Here is a 19,313-nt window from a genome sequence, read left to right as displayed (position 1 = left end):
CCTTTTCTCATGGCAGACACAGGCATAGCTGAGCAAGTCCAAATGCACAAGCACAGGTCTAGCCCCTGCTTGCATCACATCTGCTAATGCCCAGCTGTATGGAGCAAGTGAGATGACCTACCCTAAAGCCAAGTTCAAGGAAGTACACTCTGCCCACTGTGAGGCCACGGCAAGGCGGGGGGTATGCAGCAGGGGAGTGAAGAATTGGGACCAATAATTAGATCCACACAGGATAAAGGTTCTTTGGAAACCATTGAGCTCTGGCCGCATTAGTTACTATGGTTACTATTACTTTTATTAGTTACTACTATTATCACCTGTCCAGAAGACCAGGTACCCTAAGCCAAGTTGTGTCACAGACAGCTCTCAGGAAAGAATCACTTGACTAAATGCCAAAGATCAGGTTTGGGATCCGCAATTCAAAACTGCAGTTTGGGGATAGAAAAGATTAAACGTAGCACAAAACAACCACCACACTATCGTCCTGAAGCCCCTTCCAGGCAGTTCCAGGGCCTGCCCAGCGGATCAATAGCAATCTGGGGTGCTAGGGAGGGCGCCATCTGAGTAGTTCAGAGGAACTGAACATGATGAGTTGCCGGCTGCTTCCTGAGTCCTTGGGGAAGCACACGCACCATCCACTTAGCGCTGGAGCCTGGCTGTTCTCTGGGCACTCCTACCCCATCTTCCTGGCGGGGCTCAGATGCTCCTGCCTCTTCCAACTGCTCCTCTTGTCCTGTAAGCTCCAGGGAGGATGGAGGCCTCCGGGCACCCCAAGGCCAGGAGATGCTGCCCAGAGGCCCTGGGAAAGCTCTTCCCCGGCCTCTGCTTCCTCTGCTTTCTGGTGACCTATGCCCTGGTGGGTGCTGTGCTCTTCTCTGCCATTGAGGATGGCCAGGTCCTGGTGGCAGCAGATGATGGAGAGTTTGAGAAGTTCTTGGAGGAGCTCTGCAGAATCTTGAACTGCAGTGAAACAGGTAGGTGCCTCACCTGGCCAGGGTGGGCCTTTTCTCCGTGGTGGCAGCAGTCCTCTGAGAGCAGAGGGCTGCCTTCTAGGAGGCTGGGTCTGGGAGCTGCCTGCCTGGATCCTCCTCATGCCTGGGCACTTTAGGCTAGTAACTTCTTTCTGAACCTCTGTTTTCTTCTCTGAAAAGTGGGGAGACTAACTGCCTCTCAGGGTTGCTGTGAAGAATGCAGGAAAGACCAGCTCCCCTTCCTGTGCCTCAGCTCCCAGCCCCACCCAGACCACTGGCCTCAGGGGAGGATGGATTACCGGGATTATTGGGTGGGGTGGGGTACATGGGTGAGCAAATCTGGGGCTGGGGTTGGGGGGTAGTTTGCTTCTCAGAACTATGTCTGCCTGACCCAGAATTCAGTTTGCAGGGATGAGAATTTAGGGAACAACCCAAATTGGATTTAAATTCCAGCAGGAGCACCTGCCACCCACGCCCCCACTTCCTATTTCAAACTCCTTTTCTGCTGTCTGGCTCAGCAGAGTGGGGAGGTGCTGTGAGAAGACCTGGGGGAGGGGTGGGGGTCCTGGCTCTTGTCCTGGCTGCTCTCCCAGCTTGCTCTGCGATCGTGGAGGCAAAGCTTTGTTCTCTCTGGGTCTCAGTCTGCGGGAGAGAAGGGGAACCCCAATCTCAGATTTGGTGGTCACAGGGACCCTGTGAGAAGCAGAGGAGACAAGGAACATTCTGGCTCTTGGAAGACAGAAGTCACTTTATAATGTCCTCATTGCATTTTCTTTGTATTTAGTCACTTGTTTCTACTCTGCTGTGTTCTGCGAAGGAAGCTTGTTATTATATTCAACAGAGCAAGATAAAACAAGGGAGAGTAGATAAATGAAAGACAAAGGAAAACCAGACACTAAAAGTCAGGAGAAAAATGGGGTGCAGGGAGCCCCTCCCCTCCCACTCTGGTGTGGGAGTTCCTTCCACAGCCCAGGCCTTGCTTTGGGAAACAGCTGCAGCTCCCAGAGACAAGAGGCTGGTCCAGGGAGGCAGAGTCTCCTGTCTGTGGAGGGTCCCACTCCCTGCATCCTTACCAGACAGATGCCAGCCTGCTCAGTGGACCTGGGAGATTGCTGCCAAAGGGACACTGTGCCATCACAGGGCCTAGACTACCAGCAAGTTCAAGGCTCTCTAAGCCAGCAACACATCAGAATCAACCAGAGAGACTGCATAGAGTACACATCCGCAGGCTCTTCTCCAAACCCACTTAATCAGGATCTCCAGGGCTGGGCTGGGAATCTTAAAGTTTCAAGGATAAGGCCAAGCATGGTGGCTCATGCCCATAATCCTAGCATTTTGGGAGGCCAAGGTGGAAGAATCATTTGATTCCAGGAGTTCGAGACTAGGCCTGGGCAACCAGGTGAGACCCTGTCTCTATAAAAAATTTAAAAACTTAGCCAGATGAGCTGGCATGCACTTGTAGTCCCAGCTACTTGGGAGGATGAGGCAGGAGGATCGCTTGAGCCTACGAGTTTGAGGCTACAGTGAGCCGTGATTGTGCCATTGCACCCCAGCCTGGATGACAGAGCCAGATATGTCTCAAAAATAAGTAAGTAAAAATAAAGTTTATCAGGTGATTCCAATGCACAGCAGGGTATCGGAACACAGAGCTGGTCCCACTCCATTTTGTACCGATTTTCATTGGAGATTAAAGTGTTCCTAAGGGTTAGTTGCATGCAGACCCTGTGGCAAACACTTCACACATTATCTCACCTAATCCTCACAAGAAGTCTCACAAGAAGACAACAAAAAGTTGTCCCTCTTTTACAGATTAGGAAATTGAGGCCTTAGGAGGTTAAGCAATTTGTCCAAGTTCACAAACTAGAAAAATGGAGCCAGGGACTTCAACCCATGTATCTGGATTCCAGAGCCTGAACCTTTCACCACCATCTCAGGCTGTCTCTCTGATGGGGAAACTGAGGCTCAGAAAGCAGCCTCTTGTCCACTGTTACAGAACTTACCAGGGTTAGAGCTGGGTCTGGAATTGATGTGTGTAGACTCCCAGGCTGGTGCCAATTATAAGTAGAGACTTCCTGCTGCATGCCAGGTTCAGTGCCATTCTCTTCAAGCCGAACCAGTCTAGCAGGTGGCCTCTGGGGTCCCAAAGCCCACTGGTTGCCCAGGCCAATCGAGCCATTCAGGAACCTCTCTGGGAAACCAGGGTTCCCAACCCTGCTCTGTTAGCTTTGGAACCAATGTGTAGGAAGTCAAGTTTTCCCAGCCCTGTAGGAGACACTCACAGGTAGCTGGTGCCCAAAGATCACAGTATGATGGTATGATGATCAAACTCCATCGAGTTTTTATTTTTCTAAATGGAGACACACTGTGTCACTCAGGCTGGGATGCAGTGGCATGATCTTGGCTCACTGCAACCTCCACTCCCCAGGTTCAAGCAATTCTCCTGCTTCAGCCTCCTGAGTAGCTGGCACCACAGGCGTGTGCTACCACACCAGGCTAATTTTTGCATTTTTAGTAGAGACAGGGTCTCACCATGTTGGCCAGGCTGGTCTTGAACTCCTGACCTCAAATGATCTGCCCACCTTAGCCCTCCAAAGTGTTGGAATTACAGGCGTGAGCCATCACACCCGGCAAACTCCATCAAGCGTAATGACCTCCAGGAGTGGGTATGATTTGCATCTGTGTAACAGCTTGCTTTTCCTAAAAGCCTTTTGCTTTTAGTACTTGAGAACCCTGTGTGAGAGGCAGAGCAGAAGTTATCTTCCTTTGAAAGATGAAAGAGGTGGGGCGCAGTGGCTTACACCTTTAATCCCAGCACTTTGGGAGGCCGAGGCAGGTGGATCACAAGGTCAAGAGATTGAGACCATCCTGGCCAACATGGTGAAAGAAACCCCGTCTTGACTAAAAATACAAAAATTAGCTGGGCATGGGCGTGGTGGTGCGCCCCCATAGTCTTAGCTACGTGGGAGGCCGAGGCAAGAGAATTGCTTGAACCAGGGAGGCGGAGGTTGCAGCGAGCCGAGATCACACCACTGCACTCTAGCCTGGCAACAGAGCAAGACTCTTGTCTCAAAAAAAAGATGAAAGAAATGGAGGTTCAGAAAATTAAAAGGCAAAGACTATACAGCAATGCCAGGGCTAAGCTCTGGTGGGACCCCCACGGGCCTGTTAGGTGCCCTTCTCACAGGACTAAGTGGCCTCCTTATCTCCATGGGGACTGAAGGCGGGACCCAGGCTGCAGAAATATTTTAAAGGAGGACTCCCATCACCAAGCTTTGGTGTTGATATTGACCACAAGGTGAGGGGGCTGCTGGTCCTTGGGGAAGACTATCCCTCTCACCGGGGCGGGGCCTGTCTTTATCAGCAGAACCTTTCCCTCAAACTCTTGGTCTTGTCTTTCTCCAGTGGTGGAAGATAGGAAACAGGATCTCCAGGGGCATCTGCAGAAGGTGAAGCCTCAGTGGTTTAACAGGACCGCAAACTGGTCCTTCGTGAGCTCGCTGTTTTTCTGCTGCACAGTGTTCAGCACTGTGGGTAAGTGCGAAGCCACAGTCCCCCTCACGGTGGCCCTGTGAAGGGTGGGTTTGTGGGTGGCAAAGGACACTGGAATTGGGGGTATGGAGATGGCCCTCCTCTCCCCCTCTTCTTCTCTCCCTTCCTCAAATCTCTATTGCACACCTACAAATAGCAGCAGCTGCGCTGGCCGACACTTTTGCACTGAAGATACACCAGGCCCTGTTCTAAGACCTTTACGCTGATTAGCTCATCTAATCCTCACCACGAGGTGGGTGCTGTTATTGTTCCCACACTCCAGCAGGTCCATCGTTTCAAAAAGTCACACAGTTCATGTGCGTTTGAACCCAGCCACTTGGGTCTAGACCCAGCACCCTGCTGCCTCTCTCTATGCATAACTTTCTATGCACCTGACACATAGAAACTGGGAGGGAGATGCTTCCCCACGCTTATGCACAAAACGTTGGTTTACTGGCCCCTTTGAGGACATGACCATTGTGGCTGGAGGGCAGAGAATGGTCAGGAGAGTGGTGGGGGATGCTGCAGGAGAGTTAGGCCTCCTGGGCTGCGGGCGTGATGCCACTGGGTCAGCAGTAACGAAGGTCCCTCTGGTGATTAAGGGCTCACTCTGAGCTGGCTGGCCCATCCCCAGCTTCCATTCTGGTCGGGCAGCAGTGGGGCCAGGTCGGAGTGGCCAAACCAGGCCAGGCAGGAGCCTCCCCTGCCTGGGCAGGGGTCACAGGAGGTGATGGAGCTGCCTTCAGCCACAGGGCTGGAGCTCTTGGGTCAGAGCCCTCACCAGGAGCATGGCCCATCACTCAGCCCCTGCCCCTCTTGGCTGACAAAGGGACTGCGGGCCCTCTCCTCCCTCGAGAGAGCAAGTGCCTATCCCTAGGAGGGCCTGGCCCACAGGGGTTGCAGGGAGAGGCTGGGGCCCCTCATGCTGAAGGTCAGGATGGAGCACAGTGGCCAGCCTGGGTCGGAGCTGTGTAATCTCCAGCAAGGGACATCGCCCCTCTGAGCCTTGTACTGGGACCCATAAGCACTTCTAGACCTGCCTCTCAGGGTCAGCTGATGACTATGTCTGTAAGTGGCAGCTAGGATGCCTTCAGCAGTGACTAACAGAAAACCCAACTCGCCTGGCTTAAACGACAAGGAGAATGTCACCTTCCAAGTAAGAAGTCCAGTGTGAGGACAGCTCTAGGCTGATATGCAGGCCATGCCCAGTGCCCATTCGCAGTCATGGCATTGGGCACCAGGTTTTCTCCATCCTTCTGCCCACTGGGCCACAAGAGGCCACCAAGGTCCACATCCCATCCAAGCATAACTGTGTCTTATACAGAAAGGGCTGCTGTCTCTCTGCATGGTTCATCAGCCATGACGATGTCTTCCCAGGAGCCACCCACTGGCCTCCCAGCCACCTCTAAGCTGGTCCCAGGTAAGGGGATTGGAGCACCAGGATGACTAAGACCAACTGGATCTGCTCCTAAATCAGCTGGAGGAGCAGTGGTTCTGCAGGGAAGAAAGGAGGGAATGGCTGCTGGGTGGGCAACCAGTGTCTGCTGCACCCAGCTTCAGAAATAGCCACAGCCCCAGGAGGGCTCTCACAGCCCCCATGTGGTTTCTACCATTTGCCTGAATTTTTTTTTTTTTTTTTTTGAAATGGAGTCTTGCTCTGTCACCCAGGCTGGAATGCAGTGGCACAATCTTGGCTCACTGCAACCTCTGCTTCCCTGGTTCAAGTGATTCTTGTGTCTCAGCCTCTAAGTAGCTGGGATTACAGGCATGCACCACCACGCTTGGCTAATTTTAGTATTTTTACTAGAGACGGGGTTTCACTATGTTGGCCAGGATGGTCTTGAACCCTTGACCTCAGGTGGATCTGCCCACCTCGGCCTCCCAAAATGCTGGGATTAGAGGCGTGAGCCACCGCGCTGGGCCTTGTTCACCTGAATGCTGATGCAGGCAGGGGTGGGTGAGGGACAGAATAAGGACAGCAGCTATACCACTTAGCACATGCCGGGCGTGGGGTCCAGGTGCTTTCGGAGCCTTTTCTTGTGCAATTCTCACCACAACCCCGCAAGGTAGGCGCTGTGACTATCCCATTCCACAGGCTCTAAGAGGGAATCACTGTGAGGGAATCATAGGCAGGGCTGAGGTCAAACCTTAAAGCTGGACTTTCCAGGGGAACCCACACCTCAGGGGATGCTTTGAGGAAACAACAGGTCCAGGAGAGCAGCAACTCCAAGAAAGACACGGAGCTGTGCAAAGGGGCTAGAAGTTATGAAGTTTACTTTGTCTTTTTGTTTTCCTCAAGCTTTTTGAGAGAGTCTTGCTCTGTTGCCCAGGCTGGAGTGCAATGGTGCCATCTCAGCTCACTTCAACCTCCGCCTCCCAGGTTCAAGCAATTTTCCTGTCTCAGTCTCCCGAGTAGCTGGGATTACAGACACATGCCATGCATGGCTAATTTTTGTATTTTTAGTAGAGATGGGGTTTCATCATATTGGTCAGTGTGGTCTTGAACTCCTGACCTCAGGAGATCCATCCGCCTCAGCCTTCCAAAGTGCTGGGATTACAGGCGTGATCCACAGCACCCGGCCATGCCTGGCTAATTTTTGTATTTTTGTAGAAACAGGGTTTCACCATGTTGGCCAGGCTGGTCTTGAACTCCTGACCTCAGGTGATCTACCTGCCTCGGCCTCCCAAAGTGCTGGGATTATAGGCGTGATCCACCGTGTCTAGCCTCCTCAAGAATTTAGGTTGGTCCAGGCACCCTGGCTTATGCCTGTAATCCCGGCACTTTGGGAGGATCAGGTGAGAGTTGGAGACCAGTCTGGGAAATACAAAGAGACCTCATCTCTACAAAAAATAAAAAAATCAGCTGGGCGTGGTGCCATGCACCTGTAGTCCCTGCTACTCAGGAGGCTGAGGTGGCAGCATCACTTGAGCCCTGGAGGTTGAGGCTGCAGTGAGCCATGATCGCGCCACTGCACTTCAGCCAGGGTGACAAGAGTTGGCCTGGATGGCAGAGTCTCAAAAAAAAAAAAAAAGAAAAAGAAAAAGAAAAAAACTTCAGATGCATCTGAGGTGGGATTTCTCAACCTCAGCACTATCAGCCTCTTGCACAGGATAATTCTCTGCAGAGGAGGCTCCTGTGCAATGTAGGATGTTGGGCAGCATCTCTGGCCTCCACCCACCAGATGGAATAGCACTTTCCCCACTGTCCCCACCTATTATGGCAGCCACAAAAGTCTCCAGGCATTGCCAAATTGCCCCCTGTTGAGAACTGATGTATTGCAATGGTTGTCAAAATGTGGTCCCTGAGTAATAGCAACATCACTGGGGAACTTGTTAGAAATGCAAATTCATTCTCACGAGCTATTCTAGACCCACTGAGCCGGAAACCATGGCTGTGGGACCCAGCAATCTGTAGCTTAGAAAGTTCTCCGTGTGATTCTGATGTGTGCTAATGTTTGAGAAGCGTGGCTGCATGTCAGAGTCACCTGCAGAGCTTTTGCAAGCTCCCATGTGCAGACCCTGCCCTAGAACAAACAGAATCCCTAGGGACCAGGCCCAGGCATCAGTATTTTCCAGGGCCCTCCAGGTGATTCTAGTGGGAGTCCAGGCTGTGAGTCACTGATCTAATGGAAATGCATTAGCTTGGCTTAAATTCCAAGAAGGCAATGCTACTGCCCATTGTACGAGTCAATTAGGACATCATGCCGCCCAGTAATTACAACTGGAAGAGGATGGTGAGGAATGTTCCGCACTGTCCATAATCAATAATGGTGTTTGAAAGCCTCTCTGGTAATACTGCTTCCTGCCCTGCATCTCTGGGTCATCTGAAATGCACCTGGCCTTAATGCTAAGAACAGGATACCTGACAGCTGTGAGGTCGGTCAATCCCCAGTCATTCCCAACTGGGTCAGCCCTCTTGGATTAGAAAGGAAAGTGCATGGACTATTAAGAACTCATAGGCTAAGTGCAGTGAACTGATTGTATCAAAATATATGAATGCATTCTAAGAAATAATGAGCTCCATTATGCATTTCGGCATTCAGTAATTAGAATGGTTAATACATTCCCTTTGTGGGGGTTGTGTGCTCTCTGAGACCTGCCTCCTTGAAACATTTTCAGGAATGTGACATATTGCATATTTTGGATTGCAAAAGTATCTCACCCAGAGGCAGCCCAAAAGGCTTTGTTTATAATCCTGTAAACCCACCTTCACCAAGGACAGCAGTGGATTCCGGTGGATTCACACTGCCTGCTCTGTGCTCAAATCCCAGGTCCTTTCAGACACTCCAATCCAAACCATCCTCCTGTCCTGCTGAGATTTCTGCCAAAATTGTCTAGCTAGTCTCTACAGGTCTCTCCTCTCAGCTCCCACCTTAGCCAAAACCCCCTTCATCTCTCACCTGGGCAGGAAACATAGCGTCCCCACTCATTGTCCTGTGTCCATCTGAAGCCCTCCAATTTACTGTCTGTGATGCAGTCAGGATGATTTTTTCAAGATGCAAACCAAGTCAGCAGTGGTGGCTCACTCCTGTAAGCCCAGCACTTTTGGGGGGCTGAGGTGGGCAGATCACTTGAGGTCAGGAGTTTGAGACCAGCCTGGCCAACATGGTGAAACCTTGTCTCTGCTAAACATACAAAAATTTAGCCAGGCATGGTGGTGGGTGCCTGTAGTCCCAGCTACTCAGGAGGCTGAGGCAGGAGAATCGCTTGAACCCTGGAGGTGGAGGTTGCAGTAAGCCAAGGTCGTGCACGCCTCTTCACTCCAGCCTGGGCAACAGAGCGAGGTCCCATCTTAAAAAAAAAATATACAAACCTGATTTTATTAGTTTCCTGTGGCTGCTGTAATAAATTCCACAAACTCAGTGGCTTGAAGCAATAGAAATTTATTCTGTCATGATCTGGAGGCCAGAAGTTTGAAATCTGTTTTACTGATTTCAAAAATCAAGGTGTTGGCAGAGCCATGCTCCCTCTGAGGCTCTAGGAGAGGACCCTTCCTTGCCTCTTCCTTGGCAGCTTCTGGTGGCTGCCAGCATGCCCTGGCTCGTGGCCACATCACTCTGGTCTCTGCCTCTGAGGTCATATTGCCTCCTGTGTGTGTAAAATATCTTGCTCAGCCTCTCCCGTATCAGGACACTTATAATGGTACCTAGGGCCACACACACAATCCAGGATAACTTCCTCATCTCGAGATCCTTAATCACATCCACAAAGACCCACTTTCCAAATAAGGTAGCATTGACAGATTCCAGGAGTTAGGACTTGGCTATCTTTGGGGGCTGTCATTTTTCAGCCTTCCGTACTGATCAAGGCACTCCCCCATCTGCCATGGAAGCCCTTTGATGCTGCCCACCTCCCGGCCTCACCTTGCTCCGCTCCCCCACCTTGCTCCCCTCCCCTACCTCCCTGCACACCGGCCACACTGGCCTTCTCTTGGTTCCTTAAAGCTGGGTGACAGCTACACTTAGGGTGACACCTTGGTGAAAAATTAGAAAAACATATCCCTCACTAGGCAGACAAAGCCCAGTGCCCCGAGCCCTGAGCTCCGAGCTTGGTAAGTGCACTGAGGCTAGGTTTCAGCTCCCAGTCACCCCCTTGGTATATGTGCAGTACACGAGTTGCCCCACTGTCACTGTATGGATAGCCCTTTGTTGAACCCGCCATAGGGTCTTTCCACAGGCTGCTTCCTCTCTCTTCACCTGGCTAGTTCTTGGGCCCCTCCCAACATCAGCTCAAAAATCCCCTCACAGGAAAAATCTTTCCTGGGCCCAAATCCAGGATGGGTGCCTTTGTTTTTGTTGAGATGGAGTCTTGCTCTGTTGCCCAGGCTGGAGTGCAGTAGCACGATCTCAGCTCACTGCAACCTCCGCCTCCTGGGTTCAAATGATTCTTGTACCTCAGCCTCCCAAGTAGCTGGGATTACAGGTATGCACCATCACACCTGGCCAATTTTTATATTTTTAGTAGAGACAGGGTTTCACCACATTGGCCAGGCTGGTCTTGAACTCCTGACCTCATATGATCTGTCCGCCTTGGCCCCCCAAAGTGCTGGGATTACAGGCGTGAGCCATTGCGCACGGCCTAGGATAGGTGCCTTTGTTCTAATCATTCATGGAACAGTCTGCTCTTTCATTTCCTGTTATTGATCTCCATTTGTAATTACATACTCACTAGTGTGGTTTTTAAAATTAGTGTCTGCCTCTCCTACCAAACCAGAGGCTCAGAGAGATCATATCCCATATCTACTTTGCTCAGCACTATGCCCCCAGTGCATGCAGTAAGCACTCAATAAATGCTGAATGTATGCATGCATGCATGAATGAATGAATGCCCATACAGAGTTAACTGACACTGCCATCAAATGGTACTTAGTGGAACCAGCCAGAGTGGCATGGAGTGCTCTGGGATGGATGCAAACTGATGAGACTCTTTGAGAGCCACAGCTCCCTCTCCTACACTTGGGACCCTGGTGGGGGTGGGCAACCTGAATGCCCACCTGCTTTTGGAGGGCAGAGCCTGAGGCCAAAGTTTGCCACAGGGAGCTGCACTTCTGGAGGAAGTTGAGGCTTAGCCAGCTGAGGAGTTACCTTCAGATTAATTTACATAATTGGGCTGGGTTTTTCTGTATTAATCATCCTTTATGACATCAAAAATTAAACACAGGCATTAAATACAAAAGCTTTTTCCTCTGCTTAAAGTAATTGATGCTTGCCCACTCCAGAAGATCTAGCCACCTGCACTGTGGGGTTTGAGGTCTGTCTGCTCCTGCCCCTCTGTAGGTGGGAGGGGAGGGGAGGAGAGGGGCTCCCGACCGAGATGGAGACCTCAGCCCATCCCTTCCTTTGCTTGGCTGCCGGGTTCTCTCTGATTGAATGGTCCTGCCCCCTGGATTCGCCTGAGGGTGACAGCACTGGTTGGGGACCTGAGAGTCCTGTGGATTTGACCCCAACTCCACTATGTATCACATGTATGCTCACGGCCAAGCTACTTTGTTTCTCTGTGCTTCAGTTTCCCCACGTGTGGATGGTGATAACAATACCTCCTTATGAAGACTGACTGACACCCAGCCCACAGGAAGTGCTCACTAGGCAGCTAAGATCTTGAGGGTGAGGACACCACCAGTTATTAATTGCGCACTGTGTGTCAAGCACGGGCCTCATGTAATCCTCCCGGCTAGTCAATATGCAAAGTAGGCATTGTCATCCCCATCTTACAGATTAAAAAAACCTGAAAATGTGAGCAGTCAAGTAATATTATCATAAATAGCAGAGCTGGGATTCAAAGCAAGGTCAGTCAGAACCTAGATGCTGGGAGGCTAATGGCTTCACTGTCATTTAGGAACATGTTTGTCTAATCTGCTAAGCCACAAATGGCTCTGAGGGCAATTGTATTTTACTCGTCTTCCATCTTTCTGTTTTTCCTAACCCTATGCGCACTGCTGAGCACACCAGGGGAACACAATAAGTGCCTCTTAGAAACAAATAGCTCAGTCCTCTTATGGAGGACAAGGGTGGCTTTTTTTTTGAGACGGAGTCTCGCTCTTGTCCCCAAGGCTGGAGTGCAATGGCACAATCTTGGCTCACTGCAACCTGCACCTCCCGGCTTCAAGTGATTCTCCTGCCTCAACCTCCTGAGAAGCTGGGACTACAGGCACCCGCCACCATGCCCGGCTAATTTTTGTATTTTTTAGTAGAGATAGGGTTTCACCTTGGCCAGGCCGGTCTTGAATGCCTGACCTCAGGTGACCCGCCCATCTTGGCCTCCCAAAGTGCTGGGATTACAGGCATGAACCACCAAGCCTGGCCAAGGGTGGCTTCTTAAAAGCCAGCACCTTCACAGAGGATAAAGGTGGTGTTGGATATGATTGCAAAAGCCACCCATCCTCTCTCACTTGTACTCACATCCTGTCCTTCCAGGTCAGCTGAGCCCTTCCTTTGGGGGGTGCTCAGAAATGGCCAGAACAGAATCAAAGGCAATCTGTTCACCCCAAACCTATGCTGGTCCCCTGCCAAGGACATTTCAAATCAAAGACCTGGATATCAGTTTGCTCCTTATCCTAAAGGGAAGCTGGGTTTCACTCCTTTCCCTCCCACCAAAGCAAGCCTAATGCCAGACCAGTGGCTGAATGCTTTGAGTATTTTCAAAAACAATGTGTAAAATATCATGCCAAGGAGGGGAAATGGCAGAAGGTTTCTTTAAAGCTTTTGGGGGGAAAAAGGGAAGGGGCCAGAAGCAGACTCTAAGCTCCATCTTCTTTTTCAGGCTATGGCTACATCTACCCCGTCACCAGGCTTGGCAAGTACTTGTGCATGCTCTATGCTCTCTTTGGTATCCCCCTGATGTTCCTCGTTCTCACGGACACAGGCGACATCCTGGCAACCATCTTATCCACATCTTATAATCAGTTCCGAAAATTCCCTTTCTTTACCCGCCCCCTCCTCTCCAAGTGGTGCCCCAAATCTCTCAAGAAAAAACCGGACCCCAAGCCCACAGATGAAGCTGTCCCTCAGATCATCATCAGTACTGAAGAGCTTCCAGGCCCCAAACTTGGCATATGTCCTTCACGCCCAAGCTGCAGCATGGAGCTGTTTGAGAGACCTCATGCGCGAGAGAAACAGAACACACTGCAACTGCCCCCACAAGCCATGGAGAGGAGTAACTCGTGTCCCGAACTGGTGTTGGGGAGACTCTCATACTCCATCATCAGCAACCTGGATGAAGTTGGACAGCAGGTGGAGAGGTTGGACATCCCCCTCCCCATCATTGCCCTTATTGTTTTTGCCTACATTTCCTGTGCAGCTGCCATCCTTCCCTTCTGGGAGACACAGTTGGATTTCGAGAATGCCTTCTATTTCTGCTTTGTCACTCTCACCACCATTGGGTTTGGGGATACTGTTTTAGAACACCCTAACTTCTTCCTGTTCTTCTCCATTTATATCATCATTGGAATGGAAATTGTGTTCATTGCTTTCAAGTTGGTGCAAAACAGGCTGATTGACATATACAAAAATGTTATGCTATTCTTCGCAAAAGGGAAGTTTTACCACCTTGATAAAAGGTGAAGGTTTCATTATCTCTCAGGTGACAGATACTGGCTGAGCTGGTTTTCTTGTGTTGTCTTTCAGGGTCATGCAGCCTGTCACCTGAGACCTTCAGTCTTGGAGACAAATCCCTTATGAGAGCTGAGTTCAGTCTTGAGGCCCTGCAGAAATTTGGCCAATGCCCTTTTTATCAGGGCATTAGGAAAAAAAACTATCACCATTCCCCAAAGTCCAATTAATTTATCTGTCTTCCTTTTTTAAAAGCACCACCTCATGTAGATGAAGCAACCTTATGGATGTCCCTGCTTTTCTTGAAATATGAGAAATGAAACACCTTTATTCTTGGAAGTTGTACTTTTAGTTAAATTAAAATCTTCCTGAGCTGTTCTTTGTTACCTGAAAAAGAACTAGTGTGAACAGCCTCTTTTCTTGAATGACTGCATGAGTGCATATAAGACCAGCCCAATCCCAGCTCCTGTAAAATACATAGATGCTGGGTGTCACCAAAATGGCAAAGTAGAAGCAATCTGGCTTCACTGTCCTCCATAGAAAACCAAAAACAATGATCTAGTGCCAAGATGATAATTACCAATATCCCAGAACTCAAAATGAGGCTGTGACAAACCCTGGGGCCACAGAAAAGTGAGAAACTGTGAGCAGAAGGTAGTAAAACGGACTCCTCTGTGACATCCCTTCCCCAAACTGTGAGTCACCATGCAGAAAAGTTCCCCGGACATTTCTACACTGGGAAAAATAAGATCAAAGCAGCCAGCCAGCTTCCTCATCATCTTGACAGGAAAGTTTTCCTGCCTCAACCCACAGGAAGAATCATGAATACTATAGGGTGAGGGACCCCTGAAAGCCTCTGGAGTCACATAGACAGTGGAGGTGGGGCTAGCAGCCCCGTGCATGAAACTCTGGGGCTACTCTTCATCTCAGACAAACAAGACACTGAATCAGAGAGGTGGTTCAGCATCATTACATTGTAAGAGGCACTCTCCACAGGCCCTCTGGGCATGAACCCCTAGCCAGCCTCCCCACACAGCTGCAGAATCCCCTTTGGTGCCCTTTATCTGTGAAAAGGCAAAGCTTTGAACTTTTGTAAGAGTCATGAAAAACCTGGGCTTAAGGTGCTATTTAGTGCTGAAAAGGAGGCAGTGATCTAGAGCTAAAGGAACCAATAGGCAAAGTGCACAGAACATCTAAACACACATATGCTAAAGAGACCAAACTAACCCAGGCATCAAAGACTGGAATAAATAACTAAACCTTCAATGTGAAGACATATGTGTACATGCATAAGAAACTGCTAACACCAGGAACCATGACTTCTTCAAATAGACAAAGGAAGGAGTCAGTGAGTGATTGACCCAAGCAAGATGGCAATCTGTGAGCTCTCAGATCAGGAATTCAAAATAGCGGTCTTGAGGAAACTCAGCAAACTCCAAGGTAACACAGAAAAGCAATTCAGAAACTTATCAGAGGAATTTAACAAAGAGATAAAAATAATTTTTAAAATATCAGACAAAAATCTTGGAACTGAGAAGTACATTAGCTGAACCAAAAAACACATCAAAAGTCTCAACAACAGAACGGACCAAGGAGAAGAAATAATTAATGAACTCAAAGACCGGCTATTTGAAAATATACAGTCAGAGACGAGAAAAGAAAACAGAAAGGAATGAAGAATGTCTACAAAATCTAGAAAATAGCCTCAGAAGAGCAAATCTGGGAGTAGTGGCTTTCAAGAGGGAATAGAGAAAGAGCAAGGGGGCAGAAGGCTTATTCAAAGAAATAATAACAATAACCTTTCCAAGTCTAGAGAAAAATATAAATATGCCAGGTACAGAAAAGTCAAAAATCACCAAAATCACCAGACAGATTTAACCCAAATAAAACTACCCCAAAGCATAGAATAATCATACTCTCAAAGGTCAAGGACAAAGAGAAGATGCTAAAAGCAGCAAGAGAAAAGAAGCAAATAACATATAAAGGAGCTCTGATTCATCTGGCAACAGACTTCTCAGCAGAAAGCATACACACCTAGAGTGGGTAGGATGACATATTCAAAGTGCTGAAGGTAAAAAAGACCTGTCAACTGAGAATACTGTACCCAGCAAAACTATCCTTCAAACATGAAAGAGATATAAAGATTTTCCCAGACAAAAGATAAGCAAATTCATCATCACCAGAACTGTCTTACAGAATTGCTAAAGGGAGTTCTTTAATCTGGAAGAAAAGAACAATGTGCAACAAAGACATCATCTGAAGGTATAAAACTCACTGGTAAAAGTAAATACACAAACAAATTCAGAATACCCTTATGCTGTAATTGTGGTTTGTAAACCATTCATTTCTCTAGTATGATGACTAAAAGACAAATATATCAAAAATAATAACTAGAACAATTTAAGAGATAAGCAACATAAAAAGATGTAAATTAAGACAATAAAAAGTCAAAATATAGGGGAATGGAGTTAAAGTGTAGAGGTTTTTAGTTTTTTTTCTTTGTGACCAAAATTGTCATCTATTCAAATAAGATGTTTTTTGTAAACCTCATGGTAACCACAAAGCAACCACAAAACCTAACATAGATTCACTAAAAATAAAAAGCAAGGAATTAAAACATACTACCAGGGAAAAATCACTTAAAATACACTGATGCTACAGAGTGGAATTGACAGCTGTGTTCACAGGAGCCTGAGATATTTCCAGTGGCCACATTCTGTGTAGATCACTTTTCTCACTAATTGGCATATGAATAGTTCCTCCGGAATGAGTTGGTGCCTAAATGAATGGATTAGTACACGGGAAGGCTGGCACTTGTTAGGTAGACACACTCCTAGGCTATTCATGGATGGGTTGGCATGTGAATGGGCTGGTCTGTGTATTAGATGCTACAGGTACCCTACCCATATGTCTTGGCACTCCAACTCCCTTTGCCTGATCATTTTCTCTGGCCTTGAAAGCATGGGCACATGCAGGTGTAGCTAGAAGTGCCAAGGAGTTAATGCTTCTGGGAGCAGCCCTCAATCAATGACTGATGGGAGCTGGTGGATATATGGTGCCCAGCTCCCTTGCCCCTCCCATGAAATAACTCTGTGGCATATTCACTACTGATACTGTCTCCCCAAGTTCCCCAGTGGACTTGAGCCCCAGTTGCTCATCAGCACACCCTGTATTGACCCCTTCATCTCCCTGTCTCACTTCTTCACTGCTTTACTTGGGCTTCCTGAGATCACCTCCAAAAGAACCACTCACTCATATCCTTGTTTCAGGGTCACTCCTGGGGACCCCAGCCTGGGAGAGGATGTAAATAAGTCAGTATGTGAACTGGTTGGCACACACGTGGAATAGCACAAGTCTTTTACTATTTCCCTTGTTGGTTATTAGAAATTTTGTTTTGTTTTGCTTTGAGATGAAGTCTCACTCTGTCACCCAGGCTGGAGTGCAATGGTGCAATCTCAGCTCACTGCAACCTCCACCTCCCAGGTTCAAGCAATTCTCCTTGCCTCAGCCTCCCAAGTAGCTGGGATTACAGGCGTGCACCACCACACCCAGTTAATTTTTGTATTTTTAGTAGAGGTTTCGCCATGTTGGCCAGGCTGGTCTCGAACTCCTGACCTCAGGTGATCTTCCTGCTTCGGCCTCCCAAAGTGCTGGAATTATAGGCATGAGCCACTGCGCCCAGCCTAGAAATGTCTTATGACTTGAAAGAATCTTGCAAAAATCACTCTGTGTTCTATGATTAACAAAATCAATCAGTTCTGGGGTAAATGGTGAACTTTGCTACAGGGTGTAGCATACAAATTGCAAGAACCAAGAAAAAATGCCAGGAGGTTCCCATTTGAAAATAAAATAAGCATCTGTCTTTTAAATCTTCTTTATTCATCTTAGGTCTTGGCCAATGCCCAGGCTATCTCTCAAAGGGGTCTTTCCGCATCCTTCCCCTCTTCCCTACATCTAGCAGGCTTTCTGCCCCTCCAACTCTTGAAGACCTACCTCTGGCAATGGAATTAACAAGGTATAGGCAAGAACCAGTGAAAGACACAAAGCACCAATAGTGGGATTTCAGGGAGTAGTCATGGGCACTAAGGCTTTTGTGGAGTTTCTCGACATCAGTCAGACCACATTAGCCCAATTAAGGTACAGAAAAACCTTGAACCCAGATGCAATCAACACTGGCCACTCAATTAGGAGCCCATGATAGCACTGAAGGGCTGTTCTTTCAGTTCAACAAGCATTCACTGAACACTGGCTATTTTCCAGGCTCAGAGTATCCAAAGATGAATCAGCAGCATCCTCAGAAACACAGAGGTAAATTCATTACAACTGGTACTGAACCTCTCAGCCACTCCCTTCTTGAGGCAATAGCAAGTCCTGTTCAAACGCAAAGATGGTGGTTGACAGGGATGCACATTATGCAAATTAAAGGTCATGATTATTTGCTTATTTGCTAGTCGGAATTTTTCCATGGTTCTGAGGAAATGGTCCACTGTGCCCCGCTGCCCCTTGTTTCTTGCCCCATCTTGAGCTGTTTACTTCTGGGCCCCTGTGCAGACGTGTGAATTTGTTCCTTCAAGCCTTTGCTCAGTGGTTCTCAACACTGCCTGCGCACTGACACTTGGGGAGTTTCAGACATTTCATGGCATTCCCCTCCCTGCCATCTTAGTGAGTGCAGGCTGCTATAACAAATTACCATAGACTGGGTGACTTCAACAACTAAAATGTATTTCTCATGGTTCTGAGGACTGGAGGTCTGAGGTCAGAAAGCAAGAATAGTTGGGTTCTTGGTGAGGGTCCTCTTCCTGGGACATGCAGAGAGAGTGAGACAAAGAGAGAAAAAGACAGAGACACACAGGCAGAGACACACAGGCAGAGACACACAGGCAGAGACACACAGGCAGAGACACACAGGCAGAGACAGGCAGATCTTGTGCCTCTTTCTCTTTTTATAAGGGCATTAATCCTATTATGAGGGTTCCAACCTCATGACCTCATCTACAGCTAATCACCCCCAAAAGCCCCACCTCCTCATACCATCACATTGGGATTAGGGTTTTAACATATCAATTTTGGGGAGACACAGACATTTAGTCCAAAGCACCCTCCAGGATTCCGACATTCTTCGTCTGGGGTGCCACTTAAACACTGGGGTTTTGAAAGGTCTCCCAGGTTACCCGACATGTGGTCAGAATTGAGAACCAGGGCACTAGTGGCTCTCCCAGCCTGAGGTGTCCTTCTCCCTTCCAGGCTCGGCTCACATGTCACCTCCGCTAGGTGGCATCCCCCAACTCCTGAAAGCGGTCACCCTTTTGTGCTCCATGCTCCCACTCCATCCCCTGCTACCCCTTCCTGTTACAGGATAACAATATTCTCACCTGTTCTCTCCTCTCCAGACTCTGAGCTCCCCAAATACAATGATCGTGCCTTTTTTCATCCTTATTGCTTTTTATCCCTTTTAATCCTTGAATCTCTACTCTGCAGCATCTCTCACATAGGGGAGGACCCTGGGTGGGACTTAGGTGCACAGAAACACCAAGGAGAGCAGCCAGCCTTTGCTGCACACCTACTTTGCGCCAGGCCCTGGGCTGAGTCTTGCGTGTGTCTCTCATCCAATGCTCCCTGCAGCCTCCCTGTGGGGACAGTTTGTGAGGACAGTAGCCTGGGGGAAGCATGAGGGCTGGGGTCCTGGGCAGGGATGCTGAAGCGGGAAAGGCCCTCCAGCCAGCGAGGCCTCCCCCAGACTGGAACTGACCCTGTCCTAATAAGAGGT

General features: G+C 48.8%; 1 protein-coding gene across 1 annotated transcript; it reads left to right on the top strand.

Annotated features, from left to right (window-relative positions):
- Positions 1-751: 751 nt before the first annotated feature.
- On the top strand, positions 752-15,751 carry KCNK18 (potassium two pore domain channel subfamily K member 18). Its single transcript, XM_032169658.2, has 3 exons — positions 752-974; positions 4,374-4,502; positions 12,759-15,751. Exons 1-3 carry the CDS (start codon positions 752-754, stop codon positions 13,556-13,558), a joined length of 1,152 nt encoding a protein of 383 aa, XP_032025549.1. The 3' UTR covers positions 13,559-15,751.
- Positions 15,752-19,313: the final 3,562 nt, after the last annotated feature.

This window comes from Hylobates moloch, unplaced genomic scaffold, assembly GCF_009828535.3.
Source record: "Hylobates moloch isolate HMO894 unplaced genomic scaffold, HMol_V3 SCAFFOLD_3, whole genome shotgun sequence".
Classification (NCBI taxonomy): domain Eukaryota; kingdom Metazoa; phylum Chordata; class Mammalia; order Primates; family Hylobatidae; genus Hylobates; species Hylobates moloch.
Note: the sequence above shows the minus strand (reverse complement) of the source record. Positions and strands in the feature narration are given on the sequence as shown.

What these genes read in the sequence shown, in the direction of transcription:
- KCNK18 (XM_032169658.2), top strand. Translation starts at nt 752, where the DNA reads ATGGAGGCCTCCGGGCACCCCAAGGCCAGGAGATGCTGCCCAGAGGCC. An exon ending in CTTGAACTGCAGTGAAACAG is followed by an intron (nt 975 to 4,373) that starts GTAGGTGCCTCA and finishes GTCTTTCTCCAG; the next exon opens with TGGTGGAAGATAGGAAACAG. An exon ending in CACAGTGTTCAGCACTGTGG is followed by an intron (nt 4,503 to 12,758) that starts GTAAGTGCGAAG and finishes CTTCTTTTTCAG; the next exon opens with GCTATGGCTACATCTACCCC.